The 24568-nt window shown below is 40.2% G+C and overlaps 1 protein-coding gene across 1 annotated transcript in view; it reads right to left on the bottom strand.

Moving 5' to 3' along the window:
• Window positions 1–24365, bottom strand: part of gfra4a (GDNF family receptor alpha 4a) — a 239729-nt gene extending 215364 nt beyond the window's left edge. The window contains exon 1 of the mRNA XM_035673634.1: window positions 24226–24365. Coding sequence (XP_035529527.1) covers window positions 24226–24365 — 140 coding nt within the window. The remainder of the gene's footprint in view (window positions 1–24225) is intronic.
• Window positions 24366–24568: the final 203 nt, after the last annotated feature.

Here is a 24568-nt window from a genome sequence, read left to right as displayed (position 1 = left end):
CAGTTTTCCGCTTGGTCCTAGTGCTTGACGTGTCTCTGTTTACTATAGTGTAACATTGTTTTTGGACGGTAAAAACTGCAGGGGACCAAAACGGCCTTTTGAAAAAGTGCAGGGGACATGTCCCCTGTGTCGTCCCGCCCCCAAATTACATCCGTGTGTTATGATCTTATGACATATTGAATGCATGCTGATCGGCAAACTAGGTATCTGCACACATCAGACAAACAGTCAAGGAAAAAGTGGAAGAAAAAAGTCAAAACTGGACTTGCAGAACGAGAATGAGCAAATGTACTGTACAGTCATCTACTAACCTAAATATGACTGCAGCCTTTTCCTTTAAACAGGAGCACCATTCACTAGACACCTAATATACATAAATATGTACACATGTTGCAAGCCAACTTTAAAGGATACTCAAAAACTTAACATTAACCCCTAATCAGATTCAGCGTGCTGTTATATGCAAGATCAATGGTTGTTCAGTAGCTGCAGGAAGAAAAAAAGTGAAAGAACTTCTGTACAAATGGAAAGAAATCAATGCATGAATTTTTACTTGTGCTTATATTGAACTACAGGAGTGTAACAAATGATTTGGTAATTAATTAATCTTAATTAAATGAATAATAGAATGTGTTAGGGCAAGGTGACTTTGCCCTGGAAAATGAATGCGATTCTTTCTTTTAATTGAAAGTTTTCTTAATTCAGATTAAGCTCCCTGAGCCACACATCTGGGCTTTGGGGACTTTAATTCCCAGTAAGATAGTGACCTCCTCCTCTGAGGATGCAAACAGTGTTCATATGAGCTTTTGTGATAATGTCATAAAGCAGGCAGTACCCCATACATTTCAATGAGACCTATATGACACGGAGACCAAGCCATTTTTCAAAACTGAACTACGAATAAATTATTGGAGAATCGCTTTATTCACCAAGTGCTTTGTCCAGTGTGGATATAGAAATGTGTCTTCTTGACAGTGTTACATATATTTACGGCTGTGATGAGAAACATGACACATGTATAGTAGAGGGATTACGGGATTTAATAAAAAAAAAAAAAAAAAGGTAGAGCGTCTTACAGCAGGGAATATATACATCCCTGCCCACCTGAATTGAGGCAGGTGTGGAGAGACGCATGTTAGGAGGCAGAGCACTCGAGCGTAGAAGCATTAGTGCAAGACTTTAAGCTCCATACGGTGTGAATTTATGTGCATGGTTGTGCATCGGTGCGTTTGTGTCTGTCTCATTCCAAAGCCGAACATGATCAAAGCCGGGGCAGACTGAGACGGACAGACTAGTGAGCCAGAGATGGATGCAGTCCAGTCCGCACATTAGATGCCCGTCTGTCAGGCAGACAAATTGTTGGACAAACAGCTGATAAGATGCAAACTCCAGCAGGGTCGAGGTGCATTCAAACACAATGACGTCTTTCAGCAGCACAAACACAGCTGCTCTGACATATTTGGAAACAGAAGGCATGTGTTTCCTTCCCTTGCACTCCCTTTGAATGCCACACATCTGGTCATGTCTGTGCCCTGCTCGTGCAGGTATGAAGTGTTATGTAATGTGGCCAGCAGGTTGCCAAGAGGCAAAATAATAACCAAAGCATGTTTATTTCATTCTCAGCACTAGCAAGAAGTTTTATCCGATTTGTAACCTGGTGAGGGTTAGACTTCTTTGCGAGTAGGTATGTTGAACCAAGCCGATTGGGCCGGTTCCATGTGACTGTGCAGGTTTACACAAAAACACAGTCAAATACGCAGGCAACAGAGAGACCTCCTGCTGAGAAACTCCTGCCCCTGGAGATGGATTCAGCTGGCATGTTCAAGTAATTAGTAGTAAGTGCACTCAGGGTTTTTCTAATCCGTGCATTGTGAGGCCAGTCAGAAATTAAAAGTATTTTTTTCCAAGACAGGATAAATGAAGAACAAAGAACCACGCTGTCTGCTGAATAAGAGGGTTGGATGTTGGTGAGGAGAGCGAGAATAAGAGTAAATTCTGGAGTTACATTCATTGGTTGGGCAGAAATAGGACTCTAAAAGCTCATGTTGGTCATGTGTACATACTCAGCAGATGGTTCACACATAAAACTACATTATACTACATTATGTCTGTCATGTGAATTGAAGACATCACATTAAGGTAGTAAAGGTGCCGTTTCATGGCACCTTTGAGCAGTAGCTCAGGGAGGAATGCAGCAATGTTAGCTAAACTCTATGATCAATGATTTACTGACTGACAACCTTGATAGCCGTGTTACACCTTGTATAAAGTGTCAGTTTTAGTCTCACACCCCCGTGGTAGCTTGTGATTGGCCAAGAGGGAATTCAGTTTTAATAGATGTGGCAGACTTGTGGTTTTTATTTGAAAAATGCATTTTGTTCTGATTTATTGGAGAAAGAAATACTAAGTAATTCACTGGTGTGCTAATAGCATGCTTTTGAGTTACTGCAGTTGTTCCCTTGCTGTTATTAAAATAGTTTTTAATGAGAAAATGTTTATGATATGAGTATGTTAATAAAATCAAACGTTATTTGTATAATATCTTTCATGCAGTTTGGGGCATTTAGAGGGCTTTACTTATGACGGACTAAATGTTTGACAATATATAAAAACAACAGTGGAGAATTAATGAACAGTGTTATTTAATTTTTAGTTGTTTGCATTGTATATGCCTCCGTGTGCTGGTCAGGCAGCGTGTAAGAGCTGACTTTGTCACCACACACACACACACACACACACACACACACACACACACACACTTCATGCCATTTTATTCATACAAAAGTAGCCAGCAACCACCTCCAGTACAACACTGCTGTTACAAAATGCTGTTTGAACAAGGACAGCCTTTTAATCCCTTATTTTAAAATATTAAATCCAACCAGCACAATATTACACCAGGACACACTGCTAGTTTGTTTGTGCAGATGAGGCTGTGTTCAACTTTCAGTAGTCTCGTGGCTCCTGTGACTACTTTTTATTTCACTTTTACGTGCTCTTACTTTTATCTGACACCACGTCCATACAGCAGACGTGTGATGCGGGTCCAGTGAACATCAGACATACAGTACAAGACAGCTGTCACAGGATTACTCTCTGGTTTAGCGGGGGAATGGATTGGACTGCACTGTACACTGGAGTCTCTGCTCATAGTGATAACCAGAGAATTACACAGAATTAGCTTGAATATTTAACAAATAAAAGTTAAGCTTTAGTTCCACTTCTCTCCTTCTATCCAAACATGCACAACACACAGGTTTTATTGCAGCAGGTTTTAGGTCTGTGTTAACACGTGTAATACCCAAGTTTCTTTTGAAGAGTGCAAAGTATTTAAAAAAAGAAAAAAAAAAAAAAAAAAAAAAAAAAAAAGAAAAAAAAAAAAAAAAAAAAAAAAAAAAAAAAAAAAAATTTAGTATGAATATGGGGAAATGGTATGTTATTTGCTACTCTGTTTGACTGTGGCGGCTCTCTGTGTGGGTCTCTGTAGGTCAGGAGCATTTTAGATCTGTTCTAATTATCCTTGTGTCTATTCAGATCAGGTTCGACTGTGCTCAGGTCCTTTTCAGATCAGGTCTCTCTTTAAAAATTAACTATGCATGCTGGGTTCAGTTAGGTTTTCCACATGTCAGTTTGGGATCGGATCCAAGACCTCCTCCTCCTGCCACTGGCATACTGTAGCCCTCCACCCACGAAGCTCTTGAGCGCATTTAATGTGAAACAGCTACAAGAAGTGTTAACTTAGTCACTAGGGACAGGAATCGAGAACCGGTTCCAGTTGAGATCTGGTTCCAAATTGTCTGATCCATCAGAATTGTATGCCACTTGTCAATTCCTATCATCAAAGTCGGCATGCTTTTCTGACAGTAGCGCATTGCAACACAATGACATCAACCTCATGTGTCAACACTGCTGGAAACTTGTGACAAGGAGTCATGGTGGAGAGGAAGAAACTGTCTTAAGCGTGGCTTCATTTCACGTAGAAACTGAAGCCATTACAACTATTTGTTTACTGTATTCAGACTAGGATACAAGAATAGGAAAAGGTGCACTGACACTGAAAACTTGTGTAGGCCTACTTTTCTACACAAAGAATAGCAGATAGCAGAATCAATAATGGTATTGGTATTATATATTCTCATCTCTATTAGTCACCAAGGTAAGTGATTAGTTATCCATTGCTCATTCCTCTTTCAATAAATATTTGAAAAGCATGTTATGCCTTTTCAGTTTTAAATGTTGCAGGATAGAAATGGAAGACAAGCTACTAAATGCATTCACAAGTGTTGCAGGCAACATGCTCTTAATGGATTTTCCATGCCATATCTGGCACTTAGAAACACAACTGGTGTTAACATCACAAGTTGGTGGCAGGGTATCTATCCTGAAATGCAAGGCAATATGTTCACAAAACTGGAGGTAAAATGTTTATCATTGTGTAAAAAAAGAATATGCATTGGTTTACAAAGGTTTTTCTCAGTTAAAATTTGTTACCATACCCATTCATGACTCATCCATATTGTGAGCTTTAATCCTGTTTAAATGTCCCTGATAGACTACCCCATTAACTCCATCTGTAGCACTTTGCATTGTTTAATTTAAATGTGCTTTGCATATCGGTACTTCATTGATTGCGATTAGGTATGATGTTGTTTGTCTTGCCAGAAGCCCAATTACCCGTCAGACGCACTAAAGGCTTTAACTCTTAACTCCACTGCAGAGAAACCCTGGTAATCTGTGTGCTTATCTGCTTCAAAACACCTACTAATCTGCTTAAAAACACCTTGGAGTTGGACTGTGCAGTAAACCTCCACATTGTGCTCTTTCGGGCGATTTTTAAAAGGTGAGGGCTTTTTAGCAGACTGAAAACACGGCAACCGCTCTCATTATCTGCCCTTCACTTTTCTGAAGCACTTTGAGAGAATTTGTGTATGTGTTTGTGAGTCTGTTCCTATCTTTCTGTTGTTCGCGTCAGTGAAGGGTAATCTGAATGAATAATTAATTCGGCTGTGAACCAGTTATAAATGAGAGGTTTGGTTTTCCTTTTGCTGAACTACAAATGTGCTTTGATGTTTTCGCACCAAGGCTGACTAAGAGCAAAAGGAATAAAAATAGAAGAGAGCTCCGTTACAGCAGGTTCAATGACTGCGCTCCCTACAGAGGATTTTAGAGAGGGAGAGGATTTGAAGCTAATCCCACCAACAGAGTACAGTATCAATGAGGGCAACGGAGTGATCCCCGCTGCATCTCGGAAAAGTTGCTCAATGACACCGATGTCAAAAGCTCTTAACTGATCAAACTGGCAAACTGCTATTTAAGGATAGGAGTATTTATAAGAGCTGTAAGCCTGATACAGATTGATAGAAACAAGCTGGCATCACAATGGACGTGATTTTTGCAAATCTCTTACAGAAGTAGCATATCCTCTCGAATCACAATAGGAGACCATGCATTTGAATACTGCTTTTGTCAGCTGAAACCCATATAACTCTATAATTCTGCTTAGATAAAAGAAGGCTGTTTATCATTCGCTCCCTGAAATGTGTCCAAGACATCAAAATTCACTCTGTTCATGTGAAAACCTACAATATCAGTTATTTCCACACTTTAGCATCACTTTCAATAGGTTGCACAGATTTCTGAGAAAACACACTCAAAACTACATAAGCAGAACATTTTACCTCCTGAAAGCTTTTAAATTAAACTACTGCCACGTCTAACCACATTACATTTGCAAATACTGGCTTTTTTCTGGCCATTCTTCAGAGCCCTCCTCTGGACTGTTTCTTTTCCATATGAATTCCTCACTAATACAACTCAATTTTAATAGTTACTGGGACCAGTTGAAAGAAAGTGAAACAGATTCTGAAGGGTAATGAATCATGCTGTTATTGGTGACCTAACCTGGCTCCGTCTCTTTCCCTTCATATCCTGATGTTTTTTCAACTTTTCTGAACATCTGCTTTTGACAAAAGAAACAAAAAAAACATCTTGGAACTTAATTGCAAATGAAATAAGAGCTGATTAGTTTATGCTCTGGATGAATTATGTAGCATCAAACAACTTGTTGAACTTTCTCTGTTTAGGCATCAGCCAAAATTCAAATAAACACTGTCATCTTTTATTTAAACTTATTTTAGAAAGAAAACACAGAGTCAACTTTGAATACATAGACAAGGGCAAAGAACCAGTATCAGAAACATAATAACTCTTCTGACAAAACAACACATTTGGCAGAAAACAATCTCACCACAAGGTCCATTTAGTAGCCGTTCTGATCATCTTTTTATTGTGAATAAGAACAGTCAGTGGATATCTTTTGTCGTAGTATCTGTTTGACTCCACAGTGGTGTTGGGTGCACACTGTTATTATTGGCTTTTGTTTACTTAGTATATCTGCAAGAAGGACAAAAGACTAATCTGACTGGTTTATTTGATTATTTTATGCAGTAAGTCCTGGGTTCAGTTCCATTTCTGGTATGGTCAGAGTTGCATCAATCAGAAGCTATGTCATCTGTGTCCTTTCGGCAAGACACTAAACTCCCCGCTTGTAGGTCACTCTGGATGAAAGTGTCAAATTCTTGGTTTAATTATAGTGGACACAGAGGAGCATTAAAAATGACACCTTCTCCTTAACTGTGTATAGAGTACAGAGCTATGTGATGTCTGGCCACAGAGTGAGGCCATGATGGGCCACAGGCAGACTCGCCATGATGAGGATACCATTATTGCTCTGATCCCACACCTCCTTCCTCCCACTGCTGCTTTAGCCCTTGACACCCATCACCTTGAGTTGCTATCAAAGTCTGACACTGATGATACGTTCCCTGGGCAGGGGATCCTGGGAATAGACCTTATCCATCATCCTGCTCTCCTCTGATAAAATCCTTTTGCCGGAAAACACAACAACATGGGGCACTGGAGAAAAGCGTTTTTACACCCAAGATCCAAGAATAACTAGCTCTCAGTAATCACGTATGGAGCCAGGGGCATGCTGAAGTTATTAAAGGTCAAAAATCCCACAAAAAAAAGCATATCAACTATTGGGATGCATACACTCAAGTAACATTGTTGATAATGATCTCCAGCAGGCAATTCTCCTCCTCGCTCACAGGGAGGAAGGAGGAACAAGCCTGGAAACAGAACATGGAATTTGTCACTGAACAACCATTGCACTTCTGATTTATTCTCTGGAGGAACCTTTTGAATCTTAGCTTGTGAGAAGCCGGAAAGATATGCAGATTCCTGGGAGGTGTGAGATGGTACTTTTGTTTGTAAATTGATACATTTTGTAATGTTGAATGTAGGGCTGTGTACTGGCGAGAACCTGGCAATACAATACGTATCCTGATCTAGGGATTAGGATTCTGTATATTGTGATATATTGCATTACTGTAAGTTAGGCAATATATGTGATTGAAAATGCATAAAAATCTGAGTTAAAAAAAGTTGACTTATTTATGCAAACAGAACACTGGCATTGGTATTTGTTTTTTATCAAAGTCGCTCAGTTTATGTTTATGTGCTATCTGGATATTTGGGGGTTTAACCACAAAGTGTTTTTGAGAAACAATACAATATCACAAAATAAAATACTACGATACTATATTTTTCAATATTTTCTTACACCCCTAGTTGAATGAAGACTAAAAGTCTAAAATGCTGCTGCAATAATAATTATATTAGCACCCTACAATACCAAAGTGTAGATAAATGTACTGATGATTCTGCTATTAGCATAGCCTTACCAGTAGTTGTGGTAGAAATGTAAGGTTTGAGTAGAGGAAAGAGGGGTCACTAAAATCAAAAGTGTCTACCCTCTGAAGAGCATGATTGTGTTTTATGGCAATTTTCAAATCATCTATTCCATCCCTCCATTTTCCACAGTTTATTTGAGTCGCGGCTACCTCTTCATGGAGGTTCCCTGGCCAGTTGAAAAATATAATTCCTCCAACACGGGTCTCTGGAGACCTCGAGCCAGAGGTATCAACACTGGGGCAGAGAAAGAACACAGAAATACTGGCTTCTTTCAATGCAAATGAGCAGTTCCTCTCAGGGCTCGTTCCAGATGTCTGAGCTCTTCACCCTTTATCCAAAGCTCAGGTTCCACATCTGGGTGGTTGTAAGGGTCTGCCTGTCGCATGCAGCCCATTACTTAGCATTAAAGTGAAGACTAATTGACTGATTGGCCATCCTTTAGACCCAAACAAGCTAAAAAGAAGTGTCGGCACCAAAGATACACTGTGTAAGGTAGTCATACTAATTCAGGCTTTTAAACTTTTGCTCATAACTTGTTCCACACTCTTCCCATGACACTAATGAACTCTTTTTTATAAGCAAAAAGATGGAGGAGCATAATGGAGCTTCTAGAGCACAAATGCACAAAAGTCTGAAAGTACCAATTTTCAGAACACAATCTGCCATATTGGACTCGCCTTAGAAACTTAATGAAATTAGTATGTGTGTTCTCGCAGCCAGCTAGAGAATGAGGGCCATCTAGGTTTAAAAGAAAATTAGATGCTTTCCTAACAGCAGATTGAGAGGTGTGCTGCAATGCATTAGGGCTACTTTCTTCCATTAGATGCCACAAAAGATGTTTGAACAAATCTTTTAATAATGATAACTGTGCATAATTGAGGAGGCTGGGAGCTAATGGCTCAAGTCTTAACATAACAATCCGAGCTGCATTTAAATGATGTACACAGGATACGTATTTGAATCCTCAAAGGCCAAACCACTGAACATGCAGTCCATTTCAGATTGTTAATTCTTTATACTTTAGACATAATTTCTCACGCATAAACATCACAGAGAGTGAGTAATGGCATGCTTGTATCTTGCTGTGTGATCATAGAAGGATTACTAAGTAGGCCATCAGGTGCTCTTGGTGCAGAGTCTCTGAAGTGACCGTTAACATTTCTTGTTGCAAAGTCAATCAAATGGCAAAACCAAAGAAGCAACCACAAAAAGACATAAAACAGCCAAATGCAAAACTAGCAGAAAAACAATACAGAGATGTAAAACAACTACAAAAGAAACAAACTACAGATACAAAACAACTATCAAGAGACAGATAATAAAACTACTACTTCCTGACTTCCTATCTGATGGTCTTCCTTCTACGTAGGACGGGTGAGGTCCATTGTCTCATAATACAACCACGTCACTGATAAACAGATTGATGAAAGGTTAGAAAGACTAATATTTAATGTAACACACTACAGTTATTGGCATTTAGTGCAGTAAGCAGAGCTTCAGCCCACCTGAGGACACAGAGATAGGTGCGTAGGAGAAGACAGTATAGAAAGAAAAAGCTGCTCCAAACTGTCTGCTGAACTCTACAACTACAGCATTGTTATTAGGAACGATGTTTCCCCGCTGAGGCCGTCATCAGGCTCGCTATCTTTCGATGTTCCTGACAATCATTCAGATTCAGTATTGGCAGCGCTGAAGCTACCAAGGTCAGAGCTTCTATAACCAATATGAGCAGTAATAAGGTTTCTTATTTTTCTGATTTCTGAGGGAAAAAGCTGGTAGCGCATCAGTTTCAACATATTTTCACTCTAACCTCATTTTCCCACACAGATCAGATCATCTAGGGTTCCTCAAAGTATTAAAAACATAGCAATAAACTGCAGAACTGTGCTGCAAATAGTAGTTCTATAATCCAGTTTTCACCTAATTTATTTCATTATTGATTTTTCAACCAGTTTTCACCACTTATTATTTGAAATATACTAAATATAATGTTAAAAATTGCTCCAATGATAAAAAAAAGAAAGAAAAAAAAGGGCATGCAAAAGAAGAGCAAAATAAAAAGCGTTGATTAAACTATATAATAAAATGGTAGTTGAGAAACCCACAAAACTGGGGTAGGGGGTTTAATTCCCTTGAATAGTTAAGGGAAACAGCATCATGAATTATGAAGGGTATGATGATATGCATAAATTGTCTTCTAAAATCCCATCAGTTGATTGGAGTCGAATGGTATGCTATCAGAACAAAAAATTAATGCTGTAACTGTCCCAACCTTTTCACATTTAGTTTTAAAAAGCCCACTATTATCAAGAAGCATTCAGCTTTAAGAGACTCTTAAATAAACAAAACAAGGAAATATGTATTCCGCTGTGGTTTCTGAGAGCATTTTTATCTGTAAACCCTGTGGCAGTGGGAATTTGTTTCAAAGGATTTGACATATTTACAACCGTTGATGCTCATTGCCAAATTGTTATGTTGCCAATGGACAGGTGTCAGTGATTCCATGAGGGTTGCAATCTGGAGGCAATCCCAAAATGTGGGATTAATAAGGCTTAATTATAGCAATCCTCTGATCTTGTAATATGAGAGTTATGTCCTTTCAGGGGCCCTAAAAGTCCCTGCAGTGCTCCTGCATAATGTATTCTGTATTTAGACATGCTGTATTATTGCACACTACACATTAATAGTAGAAAGATATTAATTACATGATATTACCGTCAACTCCCATCACAAAAACAACTGAAACCTCTCAGGAAAACTGGAACATTATTAGCTTCACAAAGATACACTAAAATGACTGCAGTTACAGGTGATTATGATGCTATGTCTGCTCTGTGTAAATTATCCACTCAACATTTCAACAAAGAGAAACATAAGATAATTAAGTCATTTTTAACTCTTCATTTACCAACCATACGTGTTTAGGGCAGTGATATTCTCAACTAGGGAAGGGGTACATGTAGCCCCCCGCAGGAATATTTGGAAAGGTTGTTGAGTAGGTGAGCTATTTACAAAAACAGAAATTATCACCTTAACTGTGCTGCGATCAAGAATCAATGTAAACTTGTGCAGAGGGGTCACAATAGTTAGCTAGAAATGATTTTTAAAAACATTTTAAACGTCTAACTTCAGCTACTCCAAGTTAAAAAAAAGAAAATGCCAAAACTAAAAAATAATTTAAGCATCACTAAAAATAACTGCAACAATATCAACTTTAATGTGAATAGTAGTAGTAGTAGTAGTAGTAGTAGTAGTAGTACTTTACAAGCAGTTGAAATTAAACTTAACACAGCAGGAGCATTGGTGACACTTGGTTTCAGTGAAGGTGTACTGGAGCTCACCTGACAGGGCAGTGGGTGTACGTATGGGAACCACTGTTGTAGGATACAGTGCCAAAACTACCAACTGAAGAAGTAGTAGTAAGAAGTAGTAAAAGTATTACAAGTTTGGCCACAGTAACATGTTTAGGTTAACTTCCTCACAGGTAAAACTCTAATCCCACTGGGAAGAGAGACAAGAATGGCTCATATACAGCATAAAAACACACCAGTAGAATGAATATGTATGAACGTAAAATGATAATAAAATATATACGCAGTATAAAAATAACAGGCAGGACTGAGAATACCTTATTGTTCCCACAGAGACATTTCTTTACCACTAAAACAGCCCAGTTTTTACAGCAAGGAACAAGACACTGCTCACACAGACGGACCAGAATACACCAGAGACACACCAACAGAAAGTAAATACCCGTCGCTGGCTGTTCTGCCTGGAAGCCACAGTAAAAGGATGGATCAAGATCAAAAGCCTTCTGCACTAGAACTAAAATGTGCCCATGTTTCATGTTTTCAGACAGGAGGGCATTTCATTTCAGATGGATTCACTGTGGTAAGCTGTAGGTTGCAAAAAAGCCTGAAGTGTTATGGTGTTCTAGGTCTAGTACAGTTTGGTCATGATGGGCTTTGGTACATTAATTCTCAAGGGCTTTCCTGCAAACTAGAGTACTGATTATCAATAAGTAGCTGGGCAGATAATTAATCAGCAAAAAGTTTGATCATCTATTAATCGATTAAAGTAATTAATCAAGCAAACGTGCCAGAGGTGGCTGGTTAAGCCTTCTCAAATGTAAGGATTGGTTTTTTGGTTGTCTGTAAAATCAAGAAACATGATGATGTTACCTTGGGCTTTGAGCAATGGTGAAGGGCATTTATCAATTTTTGACAGTCTATAGAGAAAATTATTAAATAATCTAAAAATACCAATTATGAGCAAAAAGACTGCCTGAAACATGATGAATAAGAAAAATCTTTTTATGTAGGGATGGGTACGGAAATCCGGTATTAAACGGGCCCAGGAGCTAAAGACCGGAGTATTTATTATGGAGCTGTAGCCTCTCTGTCAGCTATCTGTCGAGGCTGAGCTCCTCCACACACACACATACGCAAACAGAGCGAAAACAGCTGATCAGAGAGACCGCGTGGAGACACTTAAGGAAACGAAGCGAAGCAAATTCCTGTAGGAAAACTACGCTCATTACTGGAAGTAATATTTATTGTCCCCGATGAATATCATACACCCTTAGATTTCGTCTCGAACCAACCGCTGAAGGAAATATCTGGTTCCTCAGCTGCTAAATGCTCCTCTGTGTTTTCCAGCGACTCCTTTACTTTGCACAGCGCGTTTTTAGAGCTTTTTTTGTTGAGAATGCTGGTGAGAGCGGTAAGAGTGAACCAACACAGTTAAATTGACGGGAAGTCAGAGCTGTGTGATCATTCTCTGTGGGTGCATCACTGTGAGCGACTGGTTTCACAGTACACATTAGGGATGTCCTGAACGATCGGTATCTGCGCCGATCAAGGCATTTATTAACTGATCCGTATCGGCTATATTGAGCTTTTATGACCTGGTCCGATCCATTGTTTTACGTCAGCTGTCAAGCACATACATTCGATTGTTTTTAATAACTTTATTGTACTTTGAGTGTGCAATAGTACAATAAGTATCGGACTGGGACTCTGTAATGGCAAATATTTCATATTTAATGACGCGGATCAGGTCAGGTGCTAAAAAAAGCTGATCCCTAGTGCATATAGTTTTAAACTGCACCAGGTAATGTTGTGGCCTAAATGGTGGCTCTAGGTAAACTGAAAAATATGAACTAATGCAAAAAATCAAAGGGCTCACATTCATCAACCCAGCTGGACTGTGATGAACCCAAAACAACCAGAGAGGAAATGTTGTTGTTGATGACAAACTAGAGAAAGTTTTCACTAACTGCTATTCAGCAGATGGTTTAAATTTCACTCTTAAGTAAGTTCTGATTCATTACTCCCTGTGAGGGAAATGTCCACATCCAACACCAGAGTTTCATTTGGGCAAAAAGTGTGAATGGGCTCTCAAACGCTAATAACAGGAGAGATGCCAGGGACAGACAAACCACTCTCCATCTTTGTGCTTTTTGAAAAAATGTGAGTGTGTTGTGTCTGGGGAACAATGTTGGTGATGCCCACTTCAGTGGATGCTCCATTTCTTTTCACATGAACATAAGTCTGGCCACACAAAATGTTTTGAGGGTGTGTTACTGGCTCGCCATTTTAGCATTTTAGTGAAAATGTTTGCAAAATTCAATGTGAATGAGTGTGTTTCCTTTACCTAGTGTTGTTGTTGTTGTAGGAGAAGGGGACACAATGACATGAGGGACACCTATGTTGGCATTCATGTTTATTCTAATGAATACATTTTCTCCACATGCAACATGGGGTTTTCCGCAGTTGCCATAGGAATAGAGAGAGGGGGTTAAATGTAATGTGAGATGATATATGCTATCATATCATCCTCCCTGCTGTCTAAGAAAGAATCCAGCTGGATTCAAACTGGAAATGTGGTGGTTATGAATGTTTAACGGGGCCCTACCTGTGTGTTTAAAAAGCATCCTGTGTGGGTTTGAAATACAGCGCCCTTAAGACTGAGAAGTAAAATGTGTTTACAGATTTAGCCACCTTACGCCGTCACCTGAGACATCACACACACACAAAACATCCACCTTCTTCAGTAACAGCTTGCCAGTGATGAAAACCCAGTACCTTCTCCCCACTGTCACACAGCGGACAGATTTAGGCAAACTGTCACTTCACAGCTTGCCATTTTCCCGGCACCCATTGGGCGTCACCTTGCTCCTGAAATTAAAAAGCAACAACAGGCGAGTCTGGTCGTGTGCTGTGAGGCCCTCCTGTGACAACAAGCTGTCTGAGAGGAAGGAAGCAGAAAACATCTCAACAGATGCCTCGCCTTCTACCCTCACGGCCGTTTGTTTCAGGTAAATGACGGAGAGGTTTGATCTCAGTGGGTGAGTTCGCTCCGCAGGCCTTCGCCTTCGATTCGGAATCACTGCTGCTACGGGAGCTGATTTGTGAAATTCCTATTTATGTGTCTTCTGGGATGTAACCCACATCTGCTCACATATTAACCGACAGTGTTAAGAAAACACAGGCTAAATAAAACATCTGTTTTTATAGCTACCTACTCTACTACACACCTGTCCAAATCACTTGATGTTTTTCAGACATACTTCAGTTACAGTACATGTTCAGTGCTGACTGAAATTAGGCATTTCACTTTCAAGTTGGCATAGGTCTTTTCTCCACAGCTTCTTATGGTACTCGATTCTAAAGATGACTCATTCAAGCTGTTGTCAGTGTCAAAATTATGGGAAGGGGGGGTGCGTAGGCTCTTTCCTGACACCCATGTCTGTCGGATCAGGCAGACAGGCAGACAGGCAGACAGACATATAATATTGCATAGTCTGAATTTGATGTAACCCGAATATAAATTTAAAAACGACAGTTAGCAGATTTGATGGGAATTACATGGTGTACTGTAACTACTGTCACTACCATAGTGACAGTAGTTACCATTTTAACTTTGAACTCCACACCCCAAGCTTTGTTTAATTTTTAAACTTGTAGTCCCTAACCAATGCCGACTCAACTGAGGAAAATCCATCAGACTTTGTGCTCAGCTCCCTCTGGTGCCATAAAAGGCTTTATACAACCTTTTTCACATAGCACTCCCTAAGTTCTGCAAACAGACTTTAATGTGTAAAATCGGTGGAGTTGCCCTTTAAGGCTAAGCTAGGCTAGCTACATGCTGGCTCCAGGTCAGTTTTTAAATGCACAAACATAAGACGGATATAAATCTAACTATAGTCATGTTTCCCTAAAATATTAGTAAGAGAACACAGATTTGTGTAACACAAGGGGAAAATGTTTAAATTAGGACACTCTTAGGTTCAGTGTGAACACCGTTTGTCTCCATCTCTCCTAGTTAGGTCCAGAGGAAACTAGAGACGCAGGAGAGAAGAAACCAATAAAAAATGAAATCACCAGCTGTGATGATGAAATCTGCAGTGATCAGCAATATATAATATATAAACACCTCTCTTCAAATATATTCTGCTTTTCCTCTCTGTGATGTGGATGTAGTAAGAAAGAGGGGGGGTTCTACACCGATTTATTGCTGATCGTGGCCGACTTCACAGTGCGTGAACTTAAATTGTATAAGAATTCATTATCAAGCTCAGTGAGCGCAAATCTTTTGGGATAATGTGAAAGTGACAGTTGTTACTGGGATCTTACCTCAGTGTTCATCTCACTGGGACCTCCACTGCTGGTTACGTGATGTAATACAGAAAGATACCTGGGTAACACGCTTGAAAAACTGTGTTGGTGTTAAATTGACTCAAACTGGATTAGAGGATGGGATTTCTGTCATGGCAAATACCAGCACAAATCATACAAAAGCTCCCCTGACAAAACTCCTATTTTAAATGAAGGCTTTGGTAGGTAGGGACCATCTTATCTTGATGATCAGTGGGATTCATAACAAAAAAAAAAAATCAGGGGTGCATTCAGTGTCAAAATGTTGTGCCACAGTTTTCAACATTAAACATATATTGTCCCAGTTTTCACATTGTACAGACTTTTGAGATACATTTGCCCATGTCTGGGGTGTATAACAGGGTTGAAATCTAAAACATTCATTGTGAAAGCCCAACAGAGTAGAGGCATGTTTTATTGTGATTTTAATATGGACTCTTGGGAGATTAGCCTTGAGCTAAAAGAGATCCAAATAAATAAATTCTGGCGCATTTAAATGGAACAGAAGGATAATTACACCTGTGCTTTTCATGCAATGACAAGTCTGCCTTTAGGGAGCAGAAATTTGGGCTGAATATTTAGATAAAACTAGATGTGTAAACTTTTTACCTGCAAGTCACGGTAGGAATGCTTACTGGGAAGGTGTGTATAAAACATTGCGCTTCAGCATTAAATACTTATACCAGATGCTGCACTTGTTTAAAGGATCATTCGGGTTTATTAATTAGTAATTTAATCAGTTCGTTGGTCACTAGAAAATGATTCTGCCACACATTCATTGGTTGGAAAAATAAACTTAAATATATAAACCTGGGCCTTAGGAAATCATAATATTTTCTCTAGCTAAGAATAGTAGTCATATTAATCAGTAATTAAGTTAGTTAGTTGCAATGTCAGCTGTAAACTGACATTCACATTCTTTTTCTTTCTTTGCACTTTGCACACTAAATACAACTGCCAAATGCCATCAACACTTGAGCTTAACTCAAAGTGATGCAGTATTCAGTTTCATATCCCACAGTTCCACATTGAAGTGACACATGTGCAGTCTTTTTTTGAAATTATTCAACTGTTGAACTTAGGCCGATATATATTGTGCTGGTTGAAGCTAAAAAACATCCATCAACTCGTATTCATCACCAAACTGTCAGCCGTATAAACACAAAAAATCACGTAGAGAGGAAGCTGCATACATTACAGCAGCAGCTATACAGTTACAGTACAGAGACCATACTGTATGGAAACTTTCATACATACTAATCCTAACAAAACTGGAGTATTATGCTCTTCAGATGTGATGAAACCTGGCACTTGGGTACATTAGAATACATTAAAGATAATGAATCCCCATCTCGCGTTTTTCCCTGTCGAGCAGGGCTGGCCGACGCGTGAGATGGCGGAGTGGCAAGGCTTGCACTTCTCTGCATTCATATTTTTTCCTTTTCATGTGGGGAGCGACGCCGTCACGCTTGTGCCTCGCTGAGAAATGAAAAATATGAGGTTGATGACTACTTTTTTTATTTGTTTCCCCGCACTTTCTCCTGTGATTTAGAGCCTTCTATCCAGGGACCCTGTGTTTGGTACCTGCTCATTACTACTGCTTCCCACATTTGTGCGAGATTACAGGTTTCTCATGCAAACAAGACGACACAATGCAGGCAGGATGACATGCTAAAAGGAAGTGTGACGGTAATGTATCGCGGTACAAATGAAAGAAAACCTTGAGCGTTCAGCCACACACAGAAAGAAAACACACTTGCATGAACAGAGTTTACCATATAATTTGTTCCCTTTCTCTCACACTCACACACACACACACACACACACACTCTCTAAATCACAGTAGGTAAACCTTGCAGGTGTGCTCCGAGCTTTTGTCCCAGTTTCACCTCTGCAAACAATGAACTGAAAAAAACTAAACAAAACACTACAGCCTTGTTTTGCCTAAAGTGATTTTTCCCAATGAGTCTGTCCATGTACGAGTATTTGTTTTCCCTTTCCATGCTGCCATACTCTGGCACAGTGTGAGCGTGCGTGGATCTGTGTGTGTGTGTGTGTGCGTGCGCGCGGACATGCATGCTTGTATCTGAGACAAGGCCATCCATCTCAGACAGTCCCATCTGTGAGCAACAGCCTTGTTTACTTATCCCTCGACCGGAGAGCAGCAGCAGCCTGTCCGCAGGTAAGCGAGCAGCCAGCGCTCAGGACGAGCTGGGAGGAGCGGGAGGAGGAGGTCGGCTTCTGTCTTCATCCAGGGATAAATCATTCTTTACACCGATGCCAAACTTCCGCACCTTTCTCTCCTCTCACGCCGTCCACTCGTCGCTCCGAAGTCATCCTTTTCTCCTCTCCATTTTCCCCCGCATCCTTCGCCACTTTCTCACTCCGGTTTAATTTACTCATCTTTCCAAAGCAATTCCGTTCACCTCCCCTCCACCGCGTTCGTCCTCCTCTCCAAGCCCCCACCTTTTCACACCGTCTGCCATTTTTCTCTCCCAGACCTCCTACACCTTCTCCTTTCTCTGCCACTGTCTAGTTATCTCTCCAAAGCAATACTTTCCCTCAGCCCCCCCCTTTGTCCACCCTCCTGAGTTGTCTCTCTCATCTGGTCAAAGCATCTTTCAAAGCCAAGCCCTCTCCTCCCCTCAATCTGCTTCACTTCCTTCCTCGGCCCTGACTCTCATCACACATCATCATCATCACATTTTCTTTTTCCATGTTGTGCCTTTCTGTCTCTATGGGAAGGCAGGGAACAGCCGGCATTGAGCTGACGGGGTGAAATGTGCTCCCTGTGATGAATATTCATCCCGTCCCGCCAGCCTCTGTCCCTAGTCGCCGGGTCGCAGAGGCCTCCAGCCCACAGATGCCACCATCTATTTGTCACAGGCGAGACGGGACCCACAGGAAGGTTTCTTGAGCCAAGGCTGAGGAGGCAGCGATTGAGTGTGCCCCCCCCCCTCTGTCACCGTCCTCTGCTTTTTCCCTGCTGCCCATCACATATGAGTGCGACTCAAGGAGCAGAGGATTACAAAAAGGTCTGACACTATTTTTTCAACAAGCTGGGTCATGTTTTCATTCAGCTGTGATGACACTGTACTCATCAATAACTCCTGAAAGCTTGAGAATGAGCAACAGTCCAACGGGGTAGGAACACAACAGGTAGGTTGGTCAAACAGGTTGTAAACAAACCTCCAGTTTCATTGGTCAATCATTTCACAGTGTTGCACTTCTCAAGAGAAAACTCAATTTTACAGGAAATAACACAATATGTGGTAATATCGGTTATCAATCAAATTGCAACTCCCAATTAAGCTTTACAAAAAAGATAAACTGTTACCCACAATTTCTTTTTTGTGGAAGAATGGTGTCCATCAACAGCACGCCTGAAAATAAGCAATATTTAGTGTGCATGCTGTCAGCCTCAGTATATTTCATTTTGTCACTTTTCCTGTCTGAACAAACTACACAGGCTACTAAAAACATTCTTAGAAACAGTGTGGACATGCCGTCAGTGTCTCCTTTCCTTTAGAGTTTGCAGATCAACTTCCTGGTTCAATGCCACCATACATATACATATGGGCACTTTACATAGATTTTTTTTCCTAACACACTAAATGTTAACTTTAGATTTTCTGCACAATTTTATCATCATTTGTATTTTTTTTATTTTATTTTATGTATTTTATGGTTCGAAACTGAAATAGCTCAATAACTACTGAATGGATCATCATGAAATGTGACATGTATAATCCCTAAAGGATTAATCCTGACGATTTTTTGACCCACTGACTTTTCCTTTAGTGCCAGCATGAGTTTTGAGTGAAGTGTCTCGACAAATATTTAATAAAGTTTGAAGTTTAAAGGTAGCTGTAAAACTACAAGTAGCTGTAAAACTAATGATATTACCCTCCGCAACATAACTAATCCTTATTAACTTATTATTCAAGGAAAAATGTCCCAAATCATCTGGTTCTGGATTCTTAAATGTAAGGAATGGCTGCTTTTCTCTGTTTCATATTGTTGTAAACTGAATATCTTCTTAGATTCTGGCTGTTGGTTGGATGTCATCTTAAGTCAAGGAAGCTGTGAATGGCATTTGTCACTCTTTTTTGACATTTTATAGCCTAAGTCAATCAACTGAATAAAAATAAGATACGATTAATACAGTCAATAATACAAATAATTCTTAGTTGCAGTCCAAAATAAAGCTATAATTGTTCTTCTTCCCTATCATGTTAATCATCTTGTGCCTTTGGATGGGCACTGCAGCTTTGATAATATGAGTAAAGTGAGGCGTTCGTATAAAGGCTGTGCAATGGTTTAACAGCTTGTGTGTCTTGCCTTGAAGGGCAAGAAAGACCAAGGTTGTAAAAAACCAACTAAATTTTGTTTCAACAGTGGTGTGAACTGTAAACACTTTGTTAAGAGACTGTACTTCAACACTGCAGACTGTGAGGAACAGAAACACTGCTAATGGATAGAAAGCGAGCGGGGTCAGATGGGGGGAAAATGTAGACATGATTGAGGTTCCTGCCCAATTAACTGGAGATCACTTAAATGGTTGGCGAGCTGAATAGGTCATTATCCTGAAGAGCTCTGAAGAAGCCGATTAGGGCTTTCCAAAGATGGACCCATGACTCCTCCACTTTAGTTTTCCGTTTCTCCAATAATAAAAGACACATGGCTGATTCTGCTCCGTGGAGGCCGCTGGCCTCTTTGTTAAACGCTTTACCTCCATCCAGTCTGAAGAACATGTGCAGTCATCCACGTATGTGTGCCTCTGAGCTCAATCCTCCATACACACGATCGTACATTCACTACCGTGTAAGCTTACGGCACATCGTATAAGTTATGGAGAAACTTTATCTTTCGACACAGAGATAAGTCAAAAGAAAAATACCAAAGAACAAATCAATGTTTTCCACAAACTGAGCACTGCACACAAAACAAATCCTAGAAATATCAACTTTCACGTTAGCCCTGCAAAGGAGATGGTAAACCAAACAATGTACAAATGTTTCCCTGAACAGCCAGAGCAACATGAATTGCAACATCAATAAATACAGCTGTAAAGGGACTGGGTATACAAAGTCGTTTTCAACGGGATTCCACATTCACAGTGTGCAGGAATCATTCATTCATGCACAGCAGCTCCACATAAACACTCTTCTCTGACTGTGACCATCATAGAAGCATCTCATATGTTAGTCATGCCGTCCCACCAGTTCAACATGAAGCAGTCTGCACCTCAGCCTCCCCCCACCCCATGCCCATAATCACTGCACCGACATCTGAGTTAAGTCTACATTTATTTACGAGGGCTTTTTACAAAACCGTGCCAGTTAAGAGCTGTTTAAAGAGCAATAAGGGAAAGGGACATAAATGTAGAGAAAAAACACATCAAACCGTTTAGGCCAGTGTATGAATAATGTGTGTTAGTGAATATAAGAGTGCTACTAATTTGTTGCTCCACTTATGCAGGATGGCTCAAATTCGCTCGGATTTTCAGAGACGCTGGAGAGTGAAATCGCCTACACTCAATTTACAGTAACTGTGTTATATGAGAAATTCACTCTGAGCGCTCTAGATTGGTCGGACAAAATCAAAGCCCGCAATTAAACTGTACATGTTGCAGGGATTCATGTGGTACACTGACAGCGGTGAAATGCAAGACCAAATACTCAGTTTCTATTTTATACTACTTTATACTTCACCACATTTACTCCTCTACATTTACTTGACTCATTGTTACTTTGCAGTTAAAGAAAAGTTCAAGATAACTCATAAGGCTCTAATATGCAAATTAAACTACAATATTGTAGTTCAAATTAGCTCCATCACCTTAAACTATAGGAGCAAAATGCTGTTTACACATTACTGCACCAGTAGTAATAAATACAATAATATAAAATAGAGCTGCAACGATGAGTCAACAACAGAAAATAGTTGACAGAAAACTAATCAGCTATTTTGATAACAAATTACAAAAAACGCTGTTTTCAGTCTCTAAAACATAAGGAATGTTTATTATTATACATTGAATATTTTTCTGGCATTTTATAGACTAAATGATTAATTCAGAAAATAATCAGCTTGATAACGAAAATAGTCGTCAGTTGCAGCCCTAATAAGCACCAATCACCTGTAAAATTAGTACTTTTCCTTTCACTAATCAAATACATTTTACTGATAATACTTCTGTACTCAAGTGAAGTTTCCGAATTACAATTTTTACTTTCAACAGAGTACTTTTATACAGTTGTACTGCTACCTTCACAAAAGTAAAGGATCTGAATACATCTTGCAAACCAGCATCTTCTTTGTTTCACCCACAAACAACTGGTTAATTGATTTAAAATTAAGTCTGCCATGTGTGAATGTTGAGAAGAACCACAGTTACATGTGAATTACTCAAGGACAGAAAATGAAGCACAATTATATTGTGGGGCAAATAAAAAAAAGGTTTATGGGAGCCAAAAGAGCTGCTTAATTCACTTGTGCCTCGTGTGGGGCCTGGACCTAGGTAGTATTCACTCCATTGGTACTAAAAATGATAACTTATCACTGCTAATGAACTGATCATTTGTAATGGTGGTACATAATGGCGACGAGTAACAGGAGTTCGTGGTTTGCCCACCTTTTTATTCCGAACCACTCTCGCAGCAGAGCCCCGGTAGAGACATTGCCATATGACCTAATTATCTCTCATTAGTGGCCTCAGTAATTACAGGCCCTTTTACAGCTCCATCTCCTCTGTCTCACATAGGAGGGGATTTCAATTAGACTTGCCTTGCAGCTCTGCCTGCCTCACTTTCACAGCTAAGCCACACTGTCACCTGTGTAGCCAAGCATAGCCAGGAGGCACGCGGCCCAGCGCTCATGGAAAGCTCCCACAAAAGGATATACGTGTTTCGTCGGCTGGGTTTTATTCATTCCATATCACGCACCCATCAACGAGACACGACAACAAGACAGCTTGAAGAGGTATCTTCTTTCAGTGAAGAGAGAAATAACCTTTTTGCCATCTTCGGCGAGCAGCTTATCATGAAAAATACATAAGAAACAAACTATGTATTGCCGCACATCTTCCTGTCATAGGCAAATAGCATGTGATATGCAAATGCTCAGGCGCCTGAGTGACAGAAAATGCCACCATCAAGCCAGATTCGTCAAACATAACTAGCAAGGGAAAAAAATAAGACTGAATCATCTGCCCCTATATTATTCAGCTAAAGGCACAGTCAGATTCACGAGAGAGAGAAAGAGAGAAAGCGACAGAGGAGGCTTGAAACTGTTGAGTAGCGTCGAGGAATTACTCCACGGTCCTCTCCAACGCCCGCTTATCATTTATCTCTCACTCCAACCCTGGTGCCAAATCAGTCACCCTAATTAACAGGCCAGAGAGAAACACCAATCAATACTGCAGAGGGATAATTAACCCCTTGTGTTCTCAATCGTCTCTACAAAAGGTGAAATTGAAATTGATTGAGATTACCTTTTGTTGGCTAATTGTGGCCCTCAGTCGGGTGAAGGAGGGTCAACTGATGGCATGTGCGCCGTTATCAGGAATCAGCGGGATTGATGTAAGTTGGGGAGGTGCAGCAATGAGGTGTAATATGGCAGCTGAGGAAGGCTTTCATACTGAAGCTGCATTGGTACGCACCGTATGTACAATACAGTGTTACATAGCTTCATTTAGACCACAACCACACTTAGATTTACCTATCAAGCCTATAATTAAGTCAAGTTTCCTTCGTCTCAGCTTTCACACAAGACCAGTGCCTACAGTACATTACACACATGCTTATAGTGGCTCAAGTCAGGGGCTGGATAAAGCTGTAGAGCCCCTTCAAAGCAAATCTGACTGCTTATCTGCAGCTAGAGCAAAGAACACACAGTTTGGGGCAATAATAGATTTTAAAAATGTGGGTTCAGGTGCATTTATTACATCAAGCTCCTGTTTAACAGCCAAAAAAAACTGATCTCTCATCGGTCACATGATGTCTCTGTTTCCTTTATCAGCCAATGACTGCAAGGCTTAAAGTTACTAGTTACTAGATCTACTATCTATTCTTTTATTTTCTTAAAACAAACAGAGTTGATTAACTATAATTATATCTTTGTTGACTGATTGATGGAGGTTTAGATTTATTATAAGACAGTTTCTGTTGCCTTTTTAATTGCTTACTTCGTACAGTTTGTTTTGCATTGTGTGTTAAATTGTCTTTTATTGTCTCAGTGTGTTTATCATTGTTGGAAAGAAAGAGCTTACTCTTGTGGCTCAGTGAAGAAATAAGTGAAGAATGTAAAGCAGGAACAATGTCAGGCAGATACACAGCAGGCTAATTGTGACCATCACAACTTCTAAACATTATGACTTTAGTTTGTAGGAACATTATAATGTGTGTAACACAGACCACAGGCACGCTCAGGGTCCAGACAGTGGACTCATCTACTTACAGCTCATTTGCATGAACTTTACAAGCATCTAATCTATTGTAACAGGTGTGGCAATCAGTTTACTTTATGGGTGCTGAACTGCAGATTAATCCGACAACGCCCTTACAGTGACATCCACAGAGGACACCACAGTCCGGTTCCTTAGCAGGGCCTCCGGGTTCAGATCCGAGGTCGCCGCAGGTGTAACCGAACCGTCGGTACCGTCCTCCATGCTCCATCCCCAGAGTCCGAGCACTGAACACATCTCAGGCTCACTTCGGCCTTCACTCGGTTTTGCTCGAGCTTTTCGCACCTGCCGCGCGCGAGCCGGAGCCAACCACCTTTTACAACATAGGCCGTGACGCGAGTTCACCTGCGCCAGGGCTGCAGCCAATCAGCGTCGCCCGAGTCATCGACGCTCTTCTTCTTCTGGAGCTGCAGCAGGTAGCTTTTATAAAGATAATCATCTGTTATTAAGGCTGAGAGTTTCAGTGCATCCTGACAGAAGAACATGTTTGCGTTGTCTTTAGCTGTTGAGCATGAATAGATGCAGGTATTAGTGATATTGTTTTCTTTGTAAAGTAATACAGGGCAAAATGATATAATGATCTCCATGCTCCATTCAGTTGGTTTTATTGGTCCAGATGTCAGTGGTGGGCATTAACAAAGCACATTTACTTAAGTCCTGTATTTGATTAAAAAAAAATTCAGTTTTT

The sequence above is a fragment of the Morone saxatilis genome, unplaced genomic scaffold, assembly GCF_004916995.1.
Source record: "Morone saxatilis isolate NCDOM2014 unplaced genomic scaffold, NCSU_SB_2.0 Contig3, whole genome shotgun sequence".
Classification (NCBI taxonomy): Eukaryota; Metazoa; Chordata; class Actinopteri; family Moronidae; genus Morone; species Morone saxatilis.
This window is presented reverse-complemented; position numbering and strand designations above follow the sequence as displayed.